This window comes from Pristiophorus japonicus, chromosome 5 (assembly GCF_044704955.1).
Source record: "Pristiophorus japonicus isolate sPriJap1 chromosome 5, sPriJap1.hap1, whole genome shotgun sequence".
NCBI classification, from domain to species: Eukaryota; Metazoa; Chordata; class Chondrichthyes; family Pristiophoridae; genus Pristiophorus; species Pristiophorus japonicus.
Window position 1 is genome coordinate 283,033,387 of NC_091981.1, and position 15,980 is coordinate 283,049,366.

General features: G+C 48.9%; 1 protein-coding gene across 1 annotated transcript in view; it reads left to right on the forward strand.

The window, feature by feature from the left end:
• Positions 1-15,980, forward strand: part of LOC139264021 (protein-cysteine N-palmitoyltransferase HHAT-like protein) — a 69,629-nt gene that overhangs the window by 17,599 nt on the left and 36,050 nt on the right. The window contains exons 4-5 of the mRNA XM_070880124.1: positions 8,450-8,563; positions 13,100-13,294. Of these exons, the coding sequence (XP_070736225.1) occupies positions 8,450-8,563; positions 13,100-13,294 (309 nt within the window). The remainder of the gene's footprint in view (positions 1-8,449; positions 8,564-13,099; positions 13,295-15,980) is intronic.

The window sequence follows — 15,980 nt, forward strand, 5'->3', positions numbered from 1 at the left end:
TTTCGAAAGCTTCAACAGCCATGACCATCTCAGCAGCATGTCGGCCAAAAGGGATGTTAGGGGTTTGTGATCTGTCTCCAGCTCAAATTTCCTGCCAAACAGATACTGGTGCATTTTCTTTACTGCATATACACATGCAAGCGCTTCCTTTTCCACCATCCCATAGCCCCGTTCTGCCTGGGACAGATTTCTGGAGGCATAAGCTACCGGCTGTAACTGACCCTTGGCATTAACATGCTGCAACACACACCCGACACCATAGGACGATGTGTCGTACGTTAAAACAAGTTTCTTACATGGGTCATATAGCGTTAACAGATTGTTGGAGCATAACAAATTTCGGGCTACATCAAAAGCCCTTTCCTGGCTGTCCCCCCCAGACCCATTCACGACCTTTGCATAGGAGCATGTGTAGCAGCTCGAACAGCGTGCTCAATTTGGAAAGAAAGTTACCAAAATAGTTCAGGAGTCCCAGGAACGAACGCAGTTCTGTCTTGTTACAGGGTCTGGGTGCTCTCTGGATCGCTTCCGTTTTGGACGCAGTAGGTCTGATCCCGTCAGCTGCTACCCTCATCCCCAGGAATTTTACATCTGGAGCTAGGAAGACGCACTTCGCCTTTTTCAGTCGCAGACCTACCCGGTCCAGTCTGCGTAGCAATTCCTCCTGCGGAGGGGTTCTTCAGTATCACAAACCGTGATGAGGATGTCGTCTTGAAAAACCACTGTCCTTGGAATCAACTTGAGGAGGTTTTCCATATTTCGTTGAAAGATCGCGGCGGCCGAGTGAATCCCAAACGGACATCTGTTGTACTCAAACAACCCCTTGTGTGTCGTGATGGTGGTCAGCTTCTTCGACTCACTCGCCAGCTCCTGGGTCATGTAAGCTGAGGTCAGGTCCAATTTTGAAAAAAGTTTGCCACCGGATAGCGTCGCAAAGAGGTCCTCCGCTCTCGGTAGCGGGTACTGGTCTTGGAGTGACACCCAATTGATGGTGGCCTTGTAATCGCCACATATCCTGACCGACCCATCCGCCTTGAGCACCGGCACAATCGGGCTAGCCCAGTCACTGAATTCGACTGGCGAGATGATGCCTTCCCTCAGCAGGCGGTCCAATTCGCCTTCTATCTTTTCCCGCATCACGTACGGCACCGCTCTGGCCTTGTGGTGTACAGGTCTGGGTTTATGTGAATTACCACCTTGGTCCCCATGAAAGTGCCAGTGCCGGGTTGAAATAGTGAGTCAAATTTGCCCAGGACCTGTGAGCATGATACTCGCTCCACAGAAGAAATTGCATTGACATCGCCCCATTTCCAGTTCATGACAGCAAGCCAACTCCTCACCAGCAGTGTGGGACCGTCCCCCGGGACAATCCAGAGTGGCAACCTGTTCTTGAATCTTTGTGGGTCACGACTACCATGGTGCTGCCTAGCACCGGAATGATCTCCTTTGTATCTATCCGTAGCTGTGCGTCAATCGGCAATAATTTTGGCCTCCTGGCCTTTGACGCCCACAACTTGTCGAACTGTTTGATACTCATCAGGGGCTAGCTGGCCCCCGTGTCTATCTATTGATACTGGGATGCCATTGAGGAGCACTTTCATCATTATCGGTCCTGGTGTATGAACTGTATATGTGCTCCACATGAACTCGCTGAACTTCAGCTTCCAGCGATTTCCCCCAGTGTCCATTTGTCCTCGTAGGGCTTACATCGGGCCCGTCCTCCTCGTACATCAACTTGGCTGCAGACTTCCTGCACATACGCGCCAAGTGACCGCTGACATTGCAGTTTCTGCAGGTATATTGCTGATACCTGCAAGCTCTGGCTGTGTGTTTGCCTCCACACCTCCAACATGAGCCAATGTTGGAAACAAAAGATCCATTAATAGTCGATCGTCTCTGAATGTCTCTGTAACTGTCCTTAAGCGCACCATTGACAGATGTTGATGGCCCCATTACTGGCCGCATTGACCCTTGCGATTGCATGAATCGCCGTTCAGCTAGCCATTGTCTCTGTTGAGTTCCCCCTTTGGGTTTGACTACATGCTCGGGCATGTCCGATTGCCCCTGTCTGCCTGGAGAACTGTGTGCCACATTAACAATGTTGACTCCCTGCCCATTTGCTGCATTTAAACCAAGATTTTTGTCAAACATCATTCTGGTCTCTTCCTCCCCTGAGATAAATGTCTGGGCCATCAAAGCCGCCGTTTCCAGGGTCAAGTCTTTGGTCTCAATCAGTTTCCTGAAAACCCCAGCATGCCCGATGCCCTCAATATAAAAGTCTCGCAGCATCTCCGCTCTGCATGCATCTGGGAACTTACATAGGCTCGCCAGTCACCAGAGGTCTGCCACGAAGTCTGGAACGCTTTGCCCTTCTCCCCGCTGCGTGTAAAACCGGTGTCTCGCCATGTGCATGCTGCTCGCCGGTTTAAAGTGATCCCCGATCAACTTCCTGAGCTCTTCAAAAGTCTTGTCTGTCAGCTTCTCTGGCGCTAGAAGATCCTTCATCAGGGAGTACGTCCTGGATCCACAAACCGTCAGGAGATGAGCCCTACATTTGTCGGCCGAATCCTGTCCCAACCATTCCTTAGTGATGAAACTTTGCTGTAGTCTCTCAATAAAATCGTCCCAATCATCACCAACACAGTACTTCTCGTCTGTGCTGCTAGTGGCCATGCTCGCGTGGTTTAAATCCCAGTTTCCCGTCGCCAATGATATGCCCTTACTCTACAGTATAAATGCACACGAGGCCCATACTTGAGAGAAGGTCACTCTGTGACCAGTCATCTTTATTAGCCAGCACTGAAGTGAAGAAGATGGGTGGAGCTACCCCTTTTATACCTGAAAGTCCAGGTTAGGAGTGTCTCCCACAAGTTCACCACCTAGTGGTCAGTGTTTTCATGGTGTACAACTTAGGTCAGTTTATACATGGATTACAATGACAGTTGAATACATGACAGATGTTACCCCTCATGGAGGAATCTAGAACATAAGAACATAAGAAATAGGAGCAGGAGTAGGCCATACAGTCCCTCGAGCCTGCTCCACCTTTAATACGATCATGGCTGATCTGATCATGGACTCAGGTCCACTTCCCCGCCCGCTCTCCATAACCCTTTATCCCCTTATCGGTTAAGAAACTGTCTATCTCTGTCTTAAATTTATTCTATGACCCAGCTTCCACAGCTCTCTGAGGCAGCGAATTCCACAGATTTACAACCCTCTGAGAGAAGAAACTTCTCATCTCAGTTTTAAATGGGCAGCCCCTTATTCTAAGATTATGCCCCCTAGTTCTAGTCTCCCTATCAGTGGAAACATCCTCTCTGCATCCACCTTGTCAAGCCCCCTCATCTGAAATCCAATGAGTAGAGGCCCAACCTCCTCATGAGATGAGAGGCGGTCTCATAGAAACATATAAAATTCTGACTGGACTGGACAGGTTAGATGCAGGAAGAATGTTCCCGATGTTGGGGAAGTCCAGAACCAGGAAACATAGTCTAAGGATAAGGGGTAAGCCATTTAGGACTGAGATGAAGAGAAACTTCTTCATTCAGAGTTGTTAACCTGTGGAATTCCCTGCCGCAGAGAGTTGTTGATGCCAGTTCATTGGATATATTCAAGAGGGAGTTAGATATGGCCCTTGCGGCTAAAGGGATCAAGGGGTATGGAGAGAAAGCAGGAAAGGGGTACTGAGGTGAATGATCAGCCGTGATCTTATTGAATGGTGGTGCAGGCTCGAAGGGCCGAATGGCCTACTCCTGCACCTATTTTCTATACGTTTATATACGTCAACCGCCTCATCTCCGGAATCAACCTAGTGAACCTTCTCTGAACTGCCTCCAAAGCAAGTATATCCTTTCTTAAATATGGAAACCCAAACTGTTGTCTGTAATGTACTTATGAATGACTCCACGAGGCAATGTGTTGTACTCAAACTGTCGTGACCTTGGTCCTTTATTCGTAACTCCAGAGTGAGGCAGCTGCATAGTGGCTCCCCTTTTATACAGACCCTGCCCCAGGGCAGGAAACCCCGTTCTCCACCAGTTACACCCTCTAGTGGTGCCAGCATAGTATATACACAGTGTAAACCTTATTGACAGTACATCAGGTAAACAAGTCTCCATCTTATGTAACTATACAGTGACTACACAGAGAGTATATCTATAGTCTGCATATATAACAAAAACTGTCTGCAGCATTCCAGGTGTGGCGTCACCAATACCCTGTATAACTGTAGCAAGACTTCCCTGCTTTTATACTCCATCCCCTTTGCAATAAAGGCCAAGATTCCATTGGCCTTCTTGATCACTTGCTGTACCTGCATACTATCCTTTTGTGTTTCATGCACAAGTACCCCCAGGTCCCGCTGTACGGCAACACTTTGCAATTTTTTTCCATTTAAATAATAACTTGCTCTTCGATTTTTTTTTTCTGCCAAAGTGCACAACCTCACAGTTTCCAACATTATACTCCATCTGCAAAATTTTTGCCCACTCACTTAACCTGGTTATGTCCTTTTGCAGATTTTTTGTGTCCTCCTCAAACATTGCTTTTCCTCCCATCTTTGTATCGTCAGCAAACTTGGATACGTTACACTCGGTCCCTTCATCCAAGTCGTTAATATAGATTGTAAATAGTTAGGGTCTCAGCACTGATCCCTGCGGCACCCCACTAGTTACCGATTGCCAACCCGAGAATGAATCATTTATCCCGACTCTCTGTTTTCTGTTAGTTAGCCAATCATCTATCCATGCTAATATAGTACCCCCAACCCAGTGAACTTTTATCTTAGATTGTCAACTAGGGGGCATAGTTCCAGAATAAGAATAAGGGCTCACCCATTTAAAACAGAAATGAGGAGCAATTTCTTCTCTGAGGATCGTGAATCTTTGGAATTCTCTGCCCCAGAAAGCTGTGGAGGCTGGGTCATTGAATATATTCAGGTGGAGATAGACAGATATTTGAGCGATAAGTGAGTGAAGGGTTATGGGGAGCGGGCAGGGAAGTGGAGCTGAGTCCATGATCAGATCAGCCATGATCTTATTGAATGGCAGAACAGGCTCGAGGTGCCAAATGGCCTGCTCCTGCTCCTATTTCTTATGTTTTTTGTTCAGAGCTCGGGCCCTCGGGAGGAAAGTGCACCAGAGCCACAATGTAAACAAAGCCTCTGCCGTTTTATGGTTCAGCCATAAATGGTGCAAAATTCTCAGCCTACCCACGCAGACTAGTGATGTGGTTATCACAGAATCACAGAAATTTACAGCTCGGAAGGAGGCCATTTCGGCCCATCGTGTCCACGCCGGCCGATCAAGAGCTATCCAGCCAAATCCTACTTTCGAGCTCTTGGTCCGTAGCCCCGTAGGTTACGGCACTTTGGGCCCAAGTTTCCACACGATAAAAAACGGGCGCCCCTCCGAGCTGGGCGCCCGTTTTTCGTGCCACAAAGTGCGCCTAAAAAAACCCTCCGTATTCTCCACCTCCCTGCAGGTCCTCTGGCCCGCGGCGCGGCGCAGCAGGAGCTGTAGGGGGCGGAGCTAGGACCCTGCACCGAAAACAGTGCCGGGACCTCTGCACATGCGCGCTACAGTGGGCATGCAAGTGCAGCAGCCCCAGGCGCCCGAAACTGTGTGGGAGGGGCCCGAAGCACGCAGGCCCTAGCCGAATGGCCTCACTGGGGCTGCGTGAATAAGGCTCCTCCCACGGCCAGCTCCTGCTTCCTGCCGACTCCCGCTCCTGCTTTCCCCCCCCACCCACCGACCGGACCGGACCCGACTCGACCCGTCTGCGTCTGCCGCTCCCGCTCCCACCCGTCTCGACCCGACTCTACTCTCGCCCCCGGACTGGATCCCTCCTGACCTCCCCCTCCCCGACCTGACCTCCCCCTCCTCGACCTGACCTCCCTTTCCCCGACCTCCCCCTCCCCGACCTGACCTCCCCCTCCCCGACCTGACCTCCCTCTCTCCCTCCCTCCCTCCCTCTCACCCTCTCTCCCCCTCCCTCTCTCCCTCTCTCCCCCTCCCTCTCTCCCTCTCTCCCTCCCTCCCCCTCCCTCTCTCCCTCCCTCCCCCTCTCTCCCTCCCTCACCGGCCGACCCGAACCGAACCTCTCTCCCCGACCCGACCCAACGCCACCTACCTCTGGTGCTGGGGACGGGCCCTGCCCGAAATCTCGGGCCCGGCCCGTTCAGCCTTCGTTCCCGACGGCAAACCGCTTCCTAAAGGCCTGCCTGGAGAACTTTCACACAGGTAGGAACATGGTTTATTTAATCTTTTCTTTGCTTATAAATGTTTATTCAGGTTGGATTTATTTGTATAATATTTGTATAAGTATAACTAAGGATTTATTGTACAATTTAATGACTTCCCTTCCCCCCCCCTCCCCCCCCCACCTCGTTCTGGACGCCTAATTTGTAACCTGCGCCTGATTTTTTTATGTGTAGAACAGGTTTTTTCAGTTCTACAAAAATCCTCACTTGCTCCATTCTAAGTTAGTTTGGAGTACGTTTTCACGGAAACTTTGAAATCAGACGTCAGTGGCTGGACATGCCCCCTTTTGAAGAAAAAATTCTGTTCCAAAGTAGAACTGTTCTACCTGACTAGAACTGCAGAAAAAAAAATGTGGAGAATTGCGATTTCTAAGAAAGTCCGTTCTCCACCAGTTGCTCCTAAAAATCAGGTGCAAATGATGTGGAAACTTGGGCCCTTTAAATGTACATCCAAGTAGTTTTTAAATGTGGTGAGCGTTTCTGCCTCTACCACCTTTTCAGGCAGTGAGTTCCAGACCCCCCCACCACCCTCTGGGTGAAGAAATTTTCCCTCCTATTTCCTCGAAACCTCCCCCCAATGACTTTAAATCTATGCCCTGGTTGTTGACCTCTCCGCTAAAGGAAAACGGTCCTTCCTATCCTCGCTATTCGGGCCCCTCATAATGTTATACACTTCAGTCAGGTCTCCCCTCAGCCTCCTCTGTTCCAAAGAAAACAGACCCAGCATCTCCAATCTTTCCTCATAGCCAAAATTCTCCAGTCCAGGCAACATTCTTGTAAATCTCCTCTGCACCCTTTCCAGTGCAATCACATCTTTCCTGTAATGTGGTGATCAGAACTGAACACAGTACTCCAGCTGCGGCCTAACCAGTATTTTATACAGTTCAAGCATAACCTCCTTGCTCTTGCATTCTATGCCTCGACTAATAAAGGCAAGTATTCCATATGCCTTCTTAACCACCTTATTTACCTGGCCTGCTACCTTCAGGGATCTGTGGACCTGCATTCCAAGGTCCCTTTGTTCCTCAATACTTTTCAGTGTCTTACCATTTAATTTGTATTCCCTTGCCTTGTTAGACCTCCCCAGATGCTGGTTATCCTGGTGGTTGATCTGTGACTTCCTCAGCCATTGAGAAAGATCTGACTGGCAACAAAAAACTAATAATACTAGGGCTGCTTGTTGCTGCTGGGACAGTGGAGCCCACTTGTAATGCATGGTTCGAAGTCCCGGAGATGCCTGTACCTGAAGCACAAACACTGCCTTGGTCAATTGTGGACTGCTGTATGATTCATACAGAGAGAAATAATTTTTTTTGCCAGATCTTTCCCGATAGCTGAGGATGTTGCAGATCAGCCACCAGGATAACCACATTATTCGTCTGCGTGGGTGGGCTGAGAATTCGCCCCATCCCACGGCTGAAACAAAATAACAATATAACGCCTTTTATAACGCCCCAAAGCGCTTTACGGCCAATGAAATGCTTTTGAAGTTGGAAAAGTGGCCGCCAATTTGTACACAGCAAGATCCTAGACACAGCAATATGCGAATGACCAGAGAGTGATGTTGGTTGAGGGATAAATATTGGCCGGCACTCCGGGGAGAACTCCCCTGTTCTTCTTCGAAATAGTGCCATGGGATCTTGGGAGAGGTGACTTGGGGGAAGGACAGCATTAAGTGGGCTCTTTTCTCCAGAAACGAAAAGACTGAGGTGACCCAGTCGAAGTCTTTCAAATTATGAAGTTGTTCGACAGGGTTGGCATGGAAGAGATGTTTCCGCTTGTGGAGCTGAGCAAGACTAAGGGCCATCAATATAAGATAGTCACTAATAAATCCAGTAAGGAATTCAGGAGAAACGGCTTTAGTCAAAGAGTGGTGAGAATGTGGAACTCGCTGCCACAGGGAGTGGTTGAGGCGAATACCACGGATGCATTTAAGGGGAGGCTAGATAAGTGGATGAGGGAGAAGGGAATCGAAGGATTTGTTGTTGGGGTGAGATGAAGTAAGTAAGAGTGGGAGAAAGCTTGTGTGCCCGTTGGGTCAAATTATCTGTTTCTATGCTGTTAACGCTATGTAAGTGGGACTTGAATCCACAACCTTCTGACTCCGAGACGAGAGTGCTACCCACTGAGCCACAGCTGATGCATGAATGGTTGGACCCGGTATTAATTTCCCTCTTTCTTTTGCAGGATGTTGCTGATTTTGAATGGGTTATGTGGTTCACCAAGTTCCGAAACTACATCCTTTTTGCCTTATCTGGTCATATTTTGTTTGGCAAAGCCATTTCTATGACTATACCTCAGGTGGGTACAGTTTCTGTTCTGTGTCAGTCGTTTAAACAAATATATATATTATTGGTTCTTGGAATGCAGGCGATACTGACACTGATGAGGCAGCAGTTATAGTTATATTGTAGAGTCAACCCACAAAGTGTGGGTTCAATGTCTGTGCTGAATTTTGTACTCTTCAATGTGAGCGGGCACGGTTGAGAAATGGAACATTGTGGATAAGTCCAAACAGAGATAACAGTAAGCTGTGTCGAACACGGGGAAAATTGTCCACTGGCTGGAGTCAGACCTAGCACAAAGGAAGATGGTGATGGTGGTGGTTGGAGGTCAATCATCTCAGTCCCAGGACATCGCTGCAGGAGTCCCTCAGGGCAGTGTCCTAGCCCCAAGCACCTTCAACTGCTTCATCAATGATCTTCCCTCCATCATAAGGTCAGAAGTGGGGATGTTCGCTGATGACTGCACCGTGTTCAGTGCCTTTCACAACTCAGATAATGAAGCAGTCTATGCCCGCTTGCAGCAAGACCTGGATGACATTCACATTTAGGCTGATAAGTGCCAGGCAATGACTATCTCCAACAAGGGAGAGTATAACCACTGCCCCTTGACATTCAATGACATTACCATCGCCGAATCCCCCACCATCAATATCCTGGGGGTCACCATTTCCCAAGAACTTAACTGGACCAGCCACATAAACACTGTGGCAACAAGAGCAGGTCAGAGGCTGGGTATCCTGCGGCAAGTGACTCACCTCCTGACTCCCCAAAGCCTTTCCACATCAACAAGGCCCAAGTCAGGAGTGTGATGGAATACTCTCCACTTGCCTGGATGAGTGCAGCTCCAACAACACTCAAGAACCTCAACACCATCCAGGACAAAGCAGCCCACTTGATTGGCACCCCATCCACCACCTTCAACATTCACTCCCTCCACCACCGGCGCACCGAGGCTGCAGTGTGTACCATCGACAAGATGCACTGCAGCAACTCGCCAAGGCTTCTTCGGCAGCACCTCCCAAACCCGCGACCTCTACCATCTAGAAGGACAAGGGCAGCAGGCGCATGGGAACACCACCATCTGCATGTACCACTCCAAGTTACGCACCGTCCTGATGGAAATATATCGCCTCCTTCGTCGCTGGCTCACCACCACCTTCTCAGGGGCAATTAGGGATGGGCAATAAATGCCAGCCTTGCCAGTGATGCCCACATCTCGTGAATGAATTTTTTTTTAAAGCACAATGTTACCTGAGCTGCTCCAGCCTTGTGTGGAATTCCACTGGTCTGGGCTAAATAATGGAGGCTGCAATATTAGGTGACGTCCTGGGTATTTACTGTTAGTTACCAAAAAACTTCAAGGGAACTTTCACCGTGATGGTTCAGCTCCCTCTGGTGATTAAGCAATGGGGATAATCCATGGTGATGTGAATTGTTACATGGAACCATTGGAATGTGTGGGTTTGATGGGCAGAGAGGCATCTTCTTAAGATGGTGTGTACCATCTACAAGATGCACTGTAGCAACTCGCCAAGGTTTCTTCGACAGCAGCTCCCAAACCCACGTCCTCTACCACCTAGAAGTACAAGGGCAGCAGGTGCATGGGAACACCATCACCTCCAAGTTCCCCTCCAAGTCACACTCCATCCTGACTTGGAAATATATCGGCCATTCCTTCATCGTTGCTGTGTCAAAATCCTGGAACTCCCTCCCTAACAGCACTGTGGGAGTACCTTCACCACACAGACTGCAGCGGTTCAAGAAGGTGGCTCACCACCATGGTCTCGAGGGCAGTTAGGGATGGGCAATAAATGCTGGCCTGGCCAGCGACGCCCACATCCCAGGAACAAATTTTTTAAAATCCATCTGCCCGTGCATTCTTACATTAGCTACAAAACTTAATTTTACTTAGCAGTCGTGATACAGCTTTCGTATCTTATAAATATCACCCAACCCCAAATGTGTTTCCAAAAGCACGCACCCAGTTTTCCGTTTGAAGCCATCTCTTTCGTGTATGCAGTTTGAGGTCGTATCTTCCATTACAGATGGGGCATTTTCTAATCACTAGGTTTTGCCTAGTGGCTTTGCCCCAGGGTTTGGGGGTGAGGGTTTGGGGTAAAGAGAGGCAGTCCACGGGAAGGTAGCCAGCAGTAACATCAGCAGACGGAACACGAGCGATTTACTGAAAACTTAACGGTGGCCTCCAATTCACTGAGTTATAATAATATGTCATATTATGAGTTATTCGTTCCTGGGATGTGGGCGTCGCTGGCCAGCATTTATTGCCCATCCCTACTTGCCCTTGAGAAGGTGGTGGTGAGCCACCTTCTTGAACCGCTGCAGTCTTTGTGGTGAAGGTGCTCTAATTCTGCCCTCTTGAGCATCCCAGATTATAATCACTCAGCCATTGGTGGCCGTGCCTTCTGTTACCTCGGCCCCAAGCTCTGGAACTATCTGCCTCTCTACTTCTCTTTCCTCCTTCAAGACGTTCCTTGAAACATACCTCTCTGAACAAGCTTTTTGTCAACTGCGCTAATTTCTACTTTTGCAGCTCGGTGTCAAATATTTTATTGCATAACACTCCTGTGAAGCGTCTTGGAACGTTTTGCCACATTAAAGGCGCTATATAAATACAAGTTGTTATAATAACATGGTATGTGTTATGTTGCCCCTAGTCAACCAGATCATTCATGATGTGAAGGTCAATAGCATGTTTCAGGACTTTTTTTTAACCATTTATCCACAATACGGATTTGAAGAAAATAAATGATATTTAATGTTGGGTTTTTGTAAGCGGTGTATTCTCTCAGGTTTTTCTTTGTCTAGTCACAAGCAATGTTCCTTCTAATTTTTTCTTTTGGTGTGCGGTCTCTCTGGCTGCGCGGCCCGTTAAAATGTTCACGCATTGCGGTTTCTTACATTGTAAACGTAGAAGCATAGAAAGTAGGAGCAGGAGCAGGTCATTCGGCCCTTCGAGCCTGCACCGCCATTCAATATGATCTTCAGACCGCTACACAGCTTAGCGGGAACCTTGGTCGCAAGGTGATTAAAAAGCTCAATGGAAGTTGTTTTGCTTAGAGACTTATTTAGGGTTATACATTAGTCTAGATTAAAATAAGCACGTGTGTAAAATTTTTTTTAATCTGATTTAAATGTTGCAATAAATGGTTGCACTTAGCTAATCTAAGTGATTGGAAGAAACCTCAGCTAACCCATACGAATATAAGGATTGGGAGCAGGAGTAGGCCATTCGGCCCCTCGAGCCTGCTCCGCCATTCAATGAGATCACGTCTGATCTTCTACCTCAACTCCACTTTCCTGCACTATCTCCATATTCCTTGACTCCCTTAATAGCCAAAAATCTATCGATCTCGTTCTTGAATATACTCAATGACTGAGCCTCCACAGCTGCCTGGGGTAGAAAATTCCAAAGATTCACCACCCTCTGAGTGAAGAAATTTCTCCTCATTTCAGTCCTAAATGGCTGACCCCTTATTCTGAGACTGCGGCCCCTGATTCTAGACTCCCCAGCCAGAGGGAAACACCCTCCCTGCATCTACCTGGTCAAGCTCTGTAAGAATTCTGTACGTTTTAATGAGATCACCTCTCGTATTCTTCTAACCCCCCCTTGTGTTGAAAAGTCCTTTGGTCCCTGGTTCTCTGAACCAGGCCTGTCTGATGGAGGCGAGGGGGCAGCAGCGAGGGGAGGGGGGGGGAGTGGGGTGGGGGTGAGGGAAAGCGGGAGAGAGGGGGAATGGTGGGGAATTAAAACGAGAAGGATTAAATATAAGGCGGTGAGGCACTTCAGTCGGCCCATCGGTGCCTGTGCCGGATACAAAAATCCACAAGCCTCCCTGGGATGCAACCCGGGAAGTACAGCACAGTGCGAGGTGCGAACGGTGCGCTCGCCCTCCCCGCAGAGGCTTGAGCCCCGCAGTGGGCATCGATTCAAGTGCCGCTGCCACTGTGCCTAAACCTCATGTGTTGGGACCCCAGCCGACGTTCCATGGACCCCAGACCCCACAATATTGTAAAATTCTCATCCTTGTTGACAAATCGCTCCATGGCCTCGCCCTTTCCTATCTCTGTAATCTCCTCCAGCCCCACAAACCCTCCCCCCCACCCCCGGATATGTCTGCGCTCCTCAAATTCTGCCTTTTTGAGCATCCCTGATTGTAATTGTTCAACCATTGGTGGCCGTTCCTTCTGTTGCCTAAGCCGCAAGCTCTGGAACTCCCTCCCTAAACCTCTCTACCTCTCTACCTCTCCTTCCTCCTTTAAGACGCTCCTTAAAACCTACCTCTTTGACCAAGCTTTTGGTCACTTGCCTTAATTTCTTCTTGGTGGCTCGGTGTCAAATTTATTTGTCAAATTTATTTGCTTTTGTCTTATAACGTCTATGAAGTGCCTTGGGATGTTTTACTACATTAAAAGCACTATATAAATGGTTGTTTGTTCATTCTTCAGGTGTAGTTGTGATACATTGAACAACGTGCGTCTGTTTTTATTGATGTGGATATTTACTATATTACCAATGTTCTCTTTTTCACAGCACAGATCCATATATTTTATGGTTTATGGGATACTTGCAGTCCTGGCTGCAATGGGCGTCTCTTACCTCATGTTAATCCTGACCCACTGCATTCTGCTGTACAGTGTTGGCTTGGCGAAGCAGAAGTGGCTGTGTTTCGCTGCCGGCCTATGCAGCTTAGCAACGTTCAAAATAGAGCCCGTGTGCTCCTGGCAGGTAAGAACATCAGAATTAGGAGCAGGCATCGGCCATACGGCCTCTCGAGCCTGCCCCGCCATTTAATACGATCGAGGCTGATCTTTGACAGCAACGCTACTTTCCCGCCTTATCTCCATATCGCTTGATTCCCTTAGTGTCCAAAAATCTAGCAATTTTGGCCTTGAATATACTCAAAGACTGAGCCTCCACAGCCCTCTGGGGTAGAGAATTCCAAAGATTCACCACCCTCTGAGTGAAGAAATTTCTCCTCATCTTAGTCCTAAATGGCCGACCCCTTATTCTGTGACTGTGACCTATGGGGCTGGATTTTAGGTTTTTGGGGCAATAATGGCGGCGGGGCGGGAAAGTTAGCAGCCGGGAATAGTTTGCACTTTAGTATTTAAGTTTGGACATCTGGGCCCTGCGTCAGGGGGCGCAACGCTAGGGGAGGCGTTGTATACCTCTCGTGGCAGAAGGATGGGAAACTCCCGAGCTAAAGACACGGGCCGGGAGCGCTCCGGGAGATATCTGGGGGGAGCGGGTGAAAAAACCCACAAACATTCCCCAAAACATTGCCCACGCCACCACAACACAAATTGCTGAAAAACGTTAAAAGATGGTTGGCCTGCCCTGATTTCCCAGGCGGCCATTTCAGAGCGTACCTTTGGGCAGATGGGTCGGGCAGGAGCTCAAACTCGTGCTGGTGTCACAACCAGGGCCGTTGCACACCGGGCGCGGTTGTTCCGGGCGGTGCTGCTCAGCGCCCCCACAAAACTGGACCCGAGGATCGCTGTGGGGCGCTGCAGGCTGACTGCCCACCCAGAAGACTTCATTGCCGCTCCGGGGCAAAAGAACGAACACAAAATACCAGAAAATCCAGCCCATAGTTCTAGACTCTCCAGCCAGGGTGTAATGTATGGACAAACATAAGAAGATAAGAAATAGGAGCAGGAGTAGGCCATATGGCCCCTCGAGCCTGCTCCGCCATTTAATAGCTGATCTGATCATGGACTCGGGTCCACTTCCCTGCCCACTCTCCATAACCCCTTATTCCCTTATCGTTTAAGAAACTGTCTATTTCTGTCTTAAATTTATTCAATGTCCCAGCTTCCACAGCTCTCTGAGTCAGCGAATTCCACAGATTTCAACCCTCTGAGAGAAAAAGTTTCTCCTCATCTCAGTTTTAAATGGGTGGCCCCTTAATCTAAGATTATGCCCCCTAGTTCTAGTCTCCCCCATCAGTGGAAACATTCTCTCTGCATCCACCTTGTCAAGCCCCCTCATAATCTTTTATGTTTTGATAAGATCACCACTCATTCTTCTGAATTCCAATGAGTAGAGGCCCAACCTCCTCAACCTTTCCTCATACGTCAACCCCCTCATCCCTGGACTCAACCCAGTGAACCTTCTCTGAACTGTCTCCAAAGCAAGTATATCCTTTCGTAACTATGGAAACCAAAACTGCACGCAGTATTCCAGGTGTGGCCTCACCAATACCCTGTATAACTGTAGCAAGACTTCCCTGCTTTTATACTCCATCCCCTTTGCAATAAAGGCCAAGATTCCATTGGCCTTCCTGATCACTTGCTGATCATGCACAAGTACCCCCAGGTCCCACTGTACTGCAGCACTTCGCAATCTTTCTCCATTTAAATAATAACTTGCTCTCTGATTTTTTTTCTGCCAAAGTGCAGGGGCAGCATACCTGTGCGTATGACCTGTGGGAGGGGGCGGAGGGTGTTGAGGGGGGATCGGGGGGGGAGACCCAATAGTTCATGAGGACTTTGATGGAAGAACAAAACACACCAGACGCTCCTCAGAACTGCGGAACTTGGGGCGGAGAACATTTTAACAGATTTTTGAAGCCAAGCCGTTTAAGGTGGGGCACCAACTTGCTGCTGTTTCTTTAGTTCTCCATGGCAGCGAGGATCACAGGACTCGGTGAGCATTTTGAAAAAGCAATTTATGCTGTGCAGAGGTACAGGCTGGAAGGCAAACAACTTTTCTTTTAACTGCGTCACCAATGGATAAAATCCATATTGCAAGCACTAACCATTAACGTTGAATTGCAACTGTTCCATGCCGTTGTTTCTGCTCCACACAAGCCTTCCCCACCCCTTTTCATCTAACCCCATCAACATATCAGTCTATTCCTTTCTCCCTCATGTGTTTATCTAGCTGCCTCTTTAATGCATCTGTGCTATTCGCTGGAGATCTATCACCAACGATGCCTCCGCAAGATCTACAAATCCCCTGGGAGAACAGGCGCACCAACATCAGCGTCCTCGCCCAGGCTAACATCCCCAGCATTGAAGCACTGACCACACTCAATCAGCTCCGCTGGGCAGGCCACATAGTTCGCATGCCAGACACGAGGCTCCCTAAGCAAGTGCCCTATGCGGAGCTCCTTCACGGCAAATGAGCCACAGGTGGGCAGCGGAAACGTTACAAGGACGCCCCTCAAAGCCTCCCTGGTAAAGTGCGACATCACCACTGACACCTGGGAGTCCCTGGCCGAAGACCGCCCGAGGTGGAGAAAGTGCATCCGGGAGGGCGCTGAGCTCTTCGAGTCTCAATGCTGCGAGCGTGAAGAGGTCAGGCGCAAGCTGCAGAAGGAGCGTGCGGTAAACCAGTCCCACCCCCCCCTTTCCCCCGACAAATGTCTGTGGCTCTCATATCGGACTGCTCAGCCACCAAAGAACTC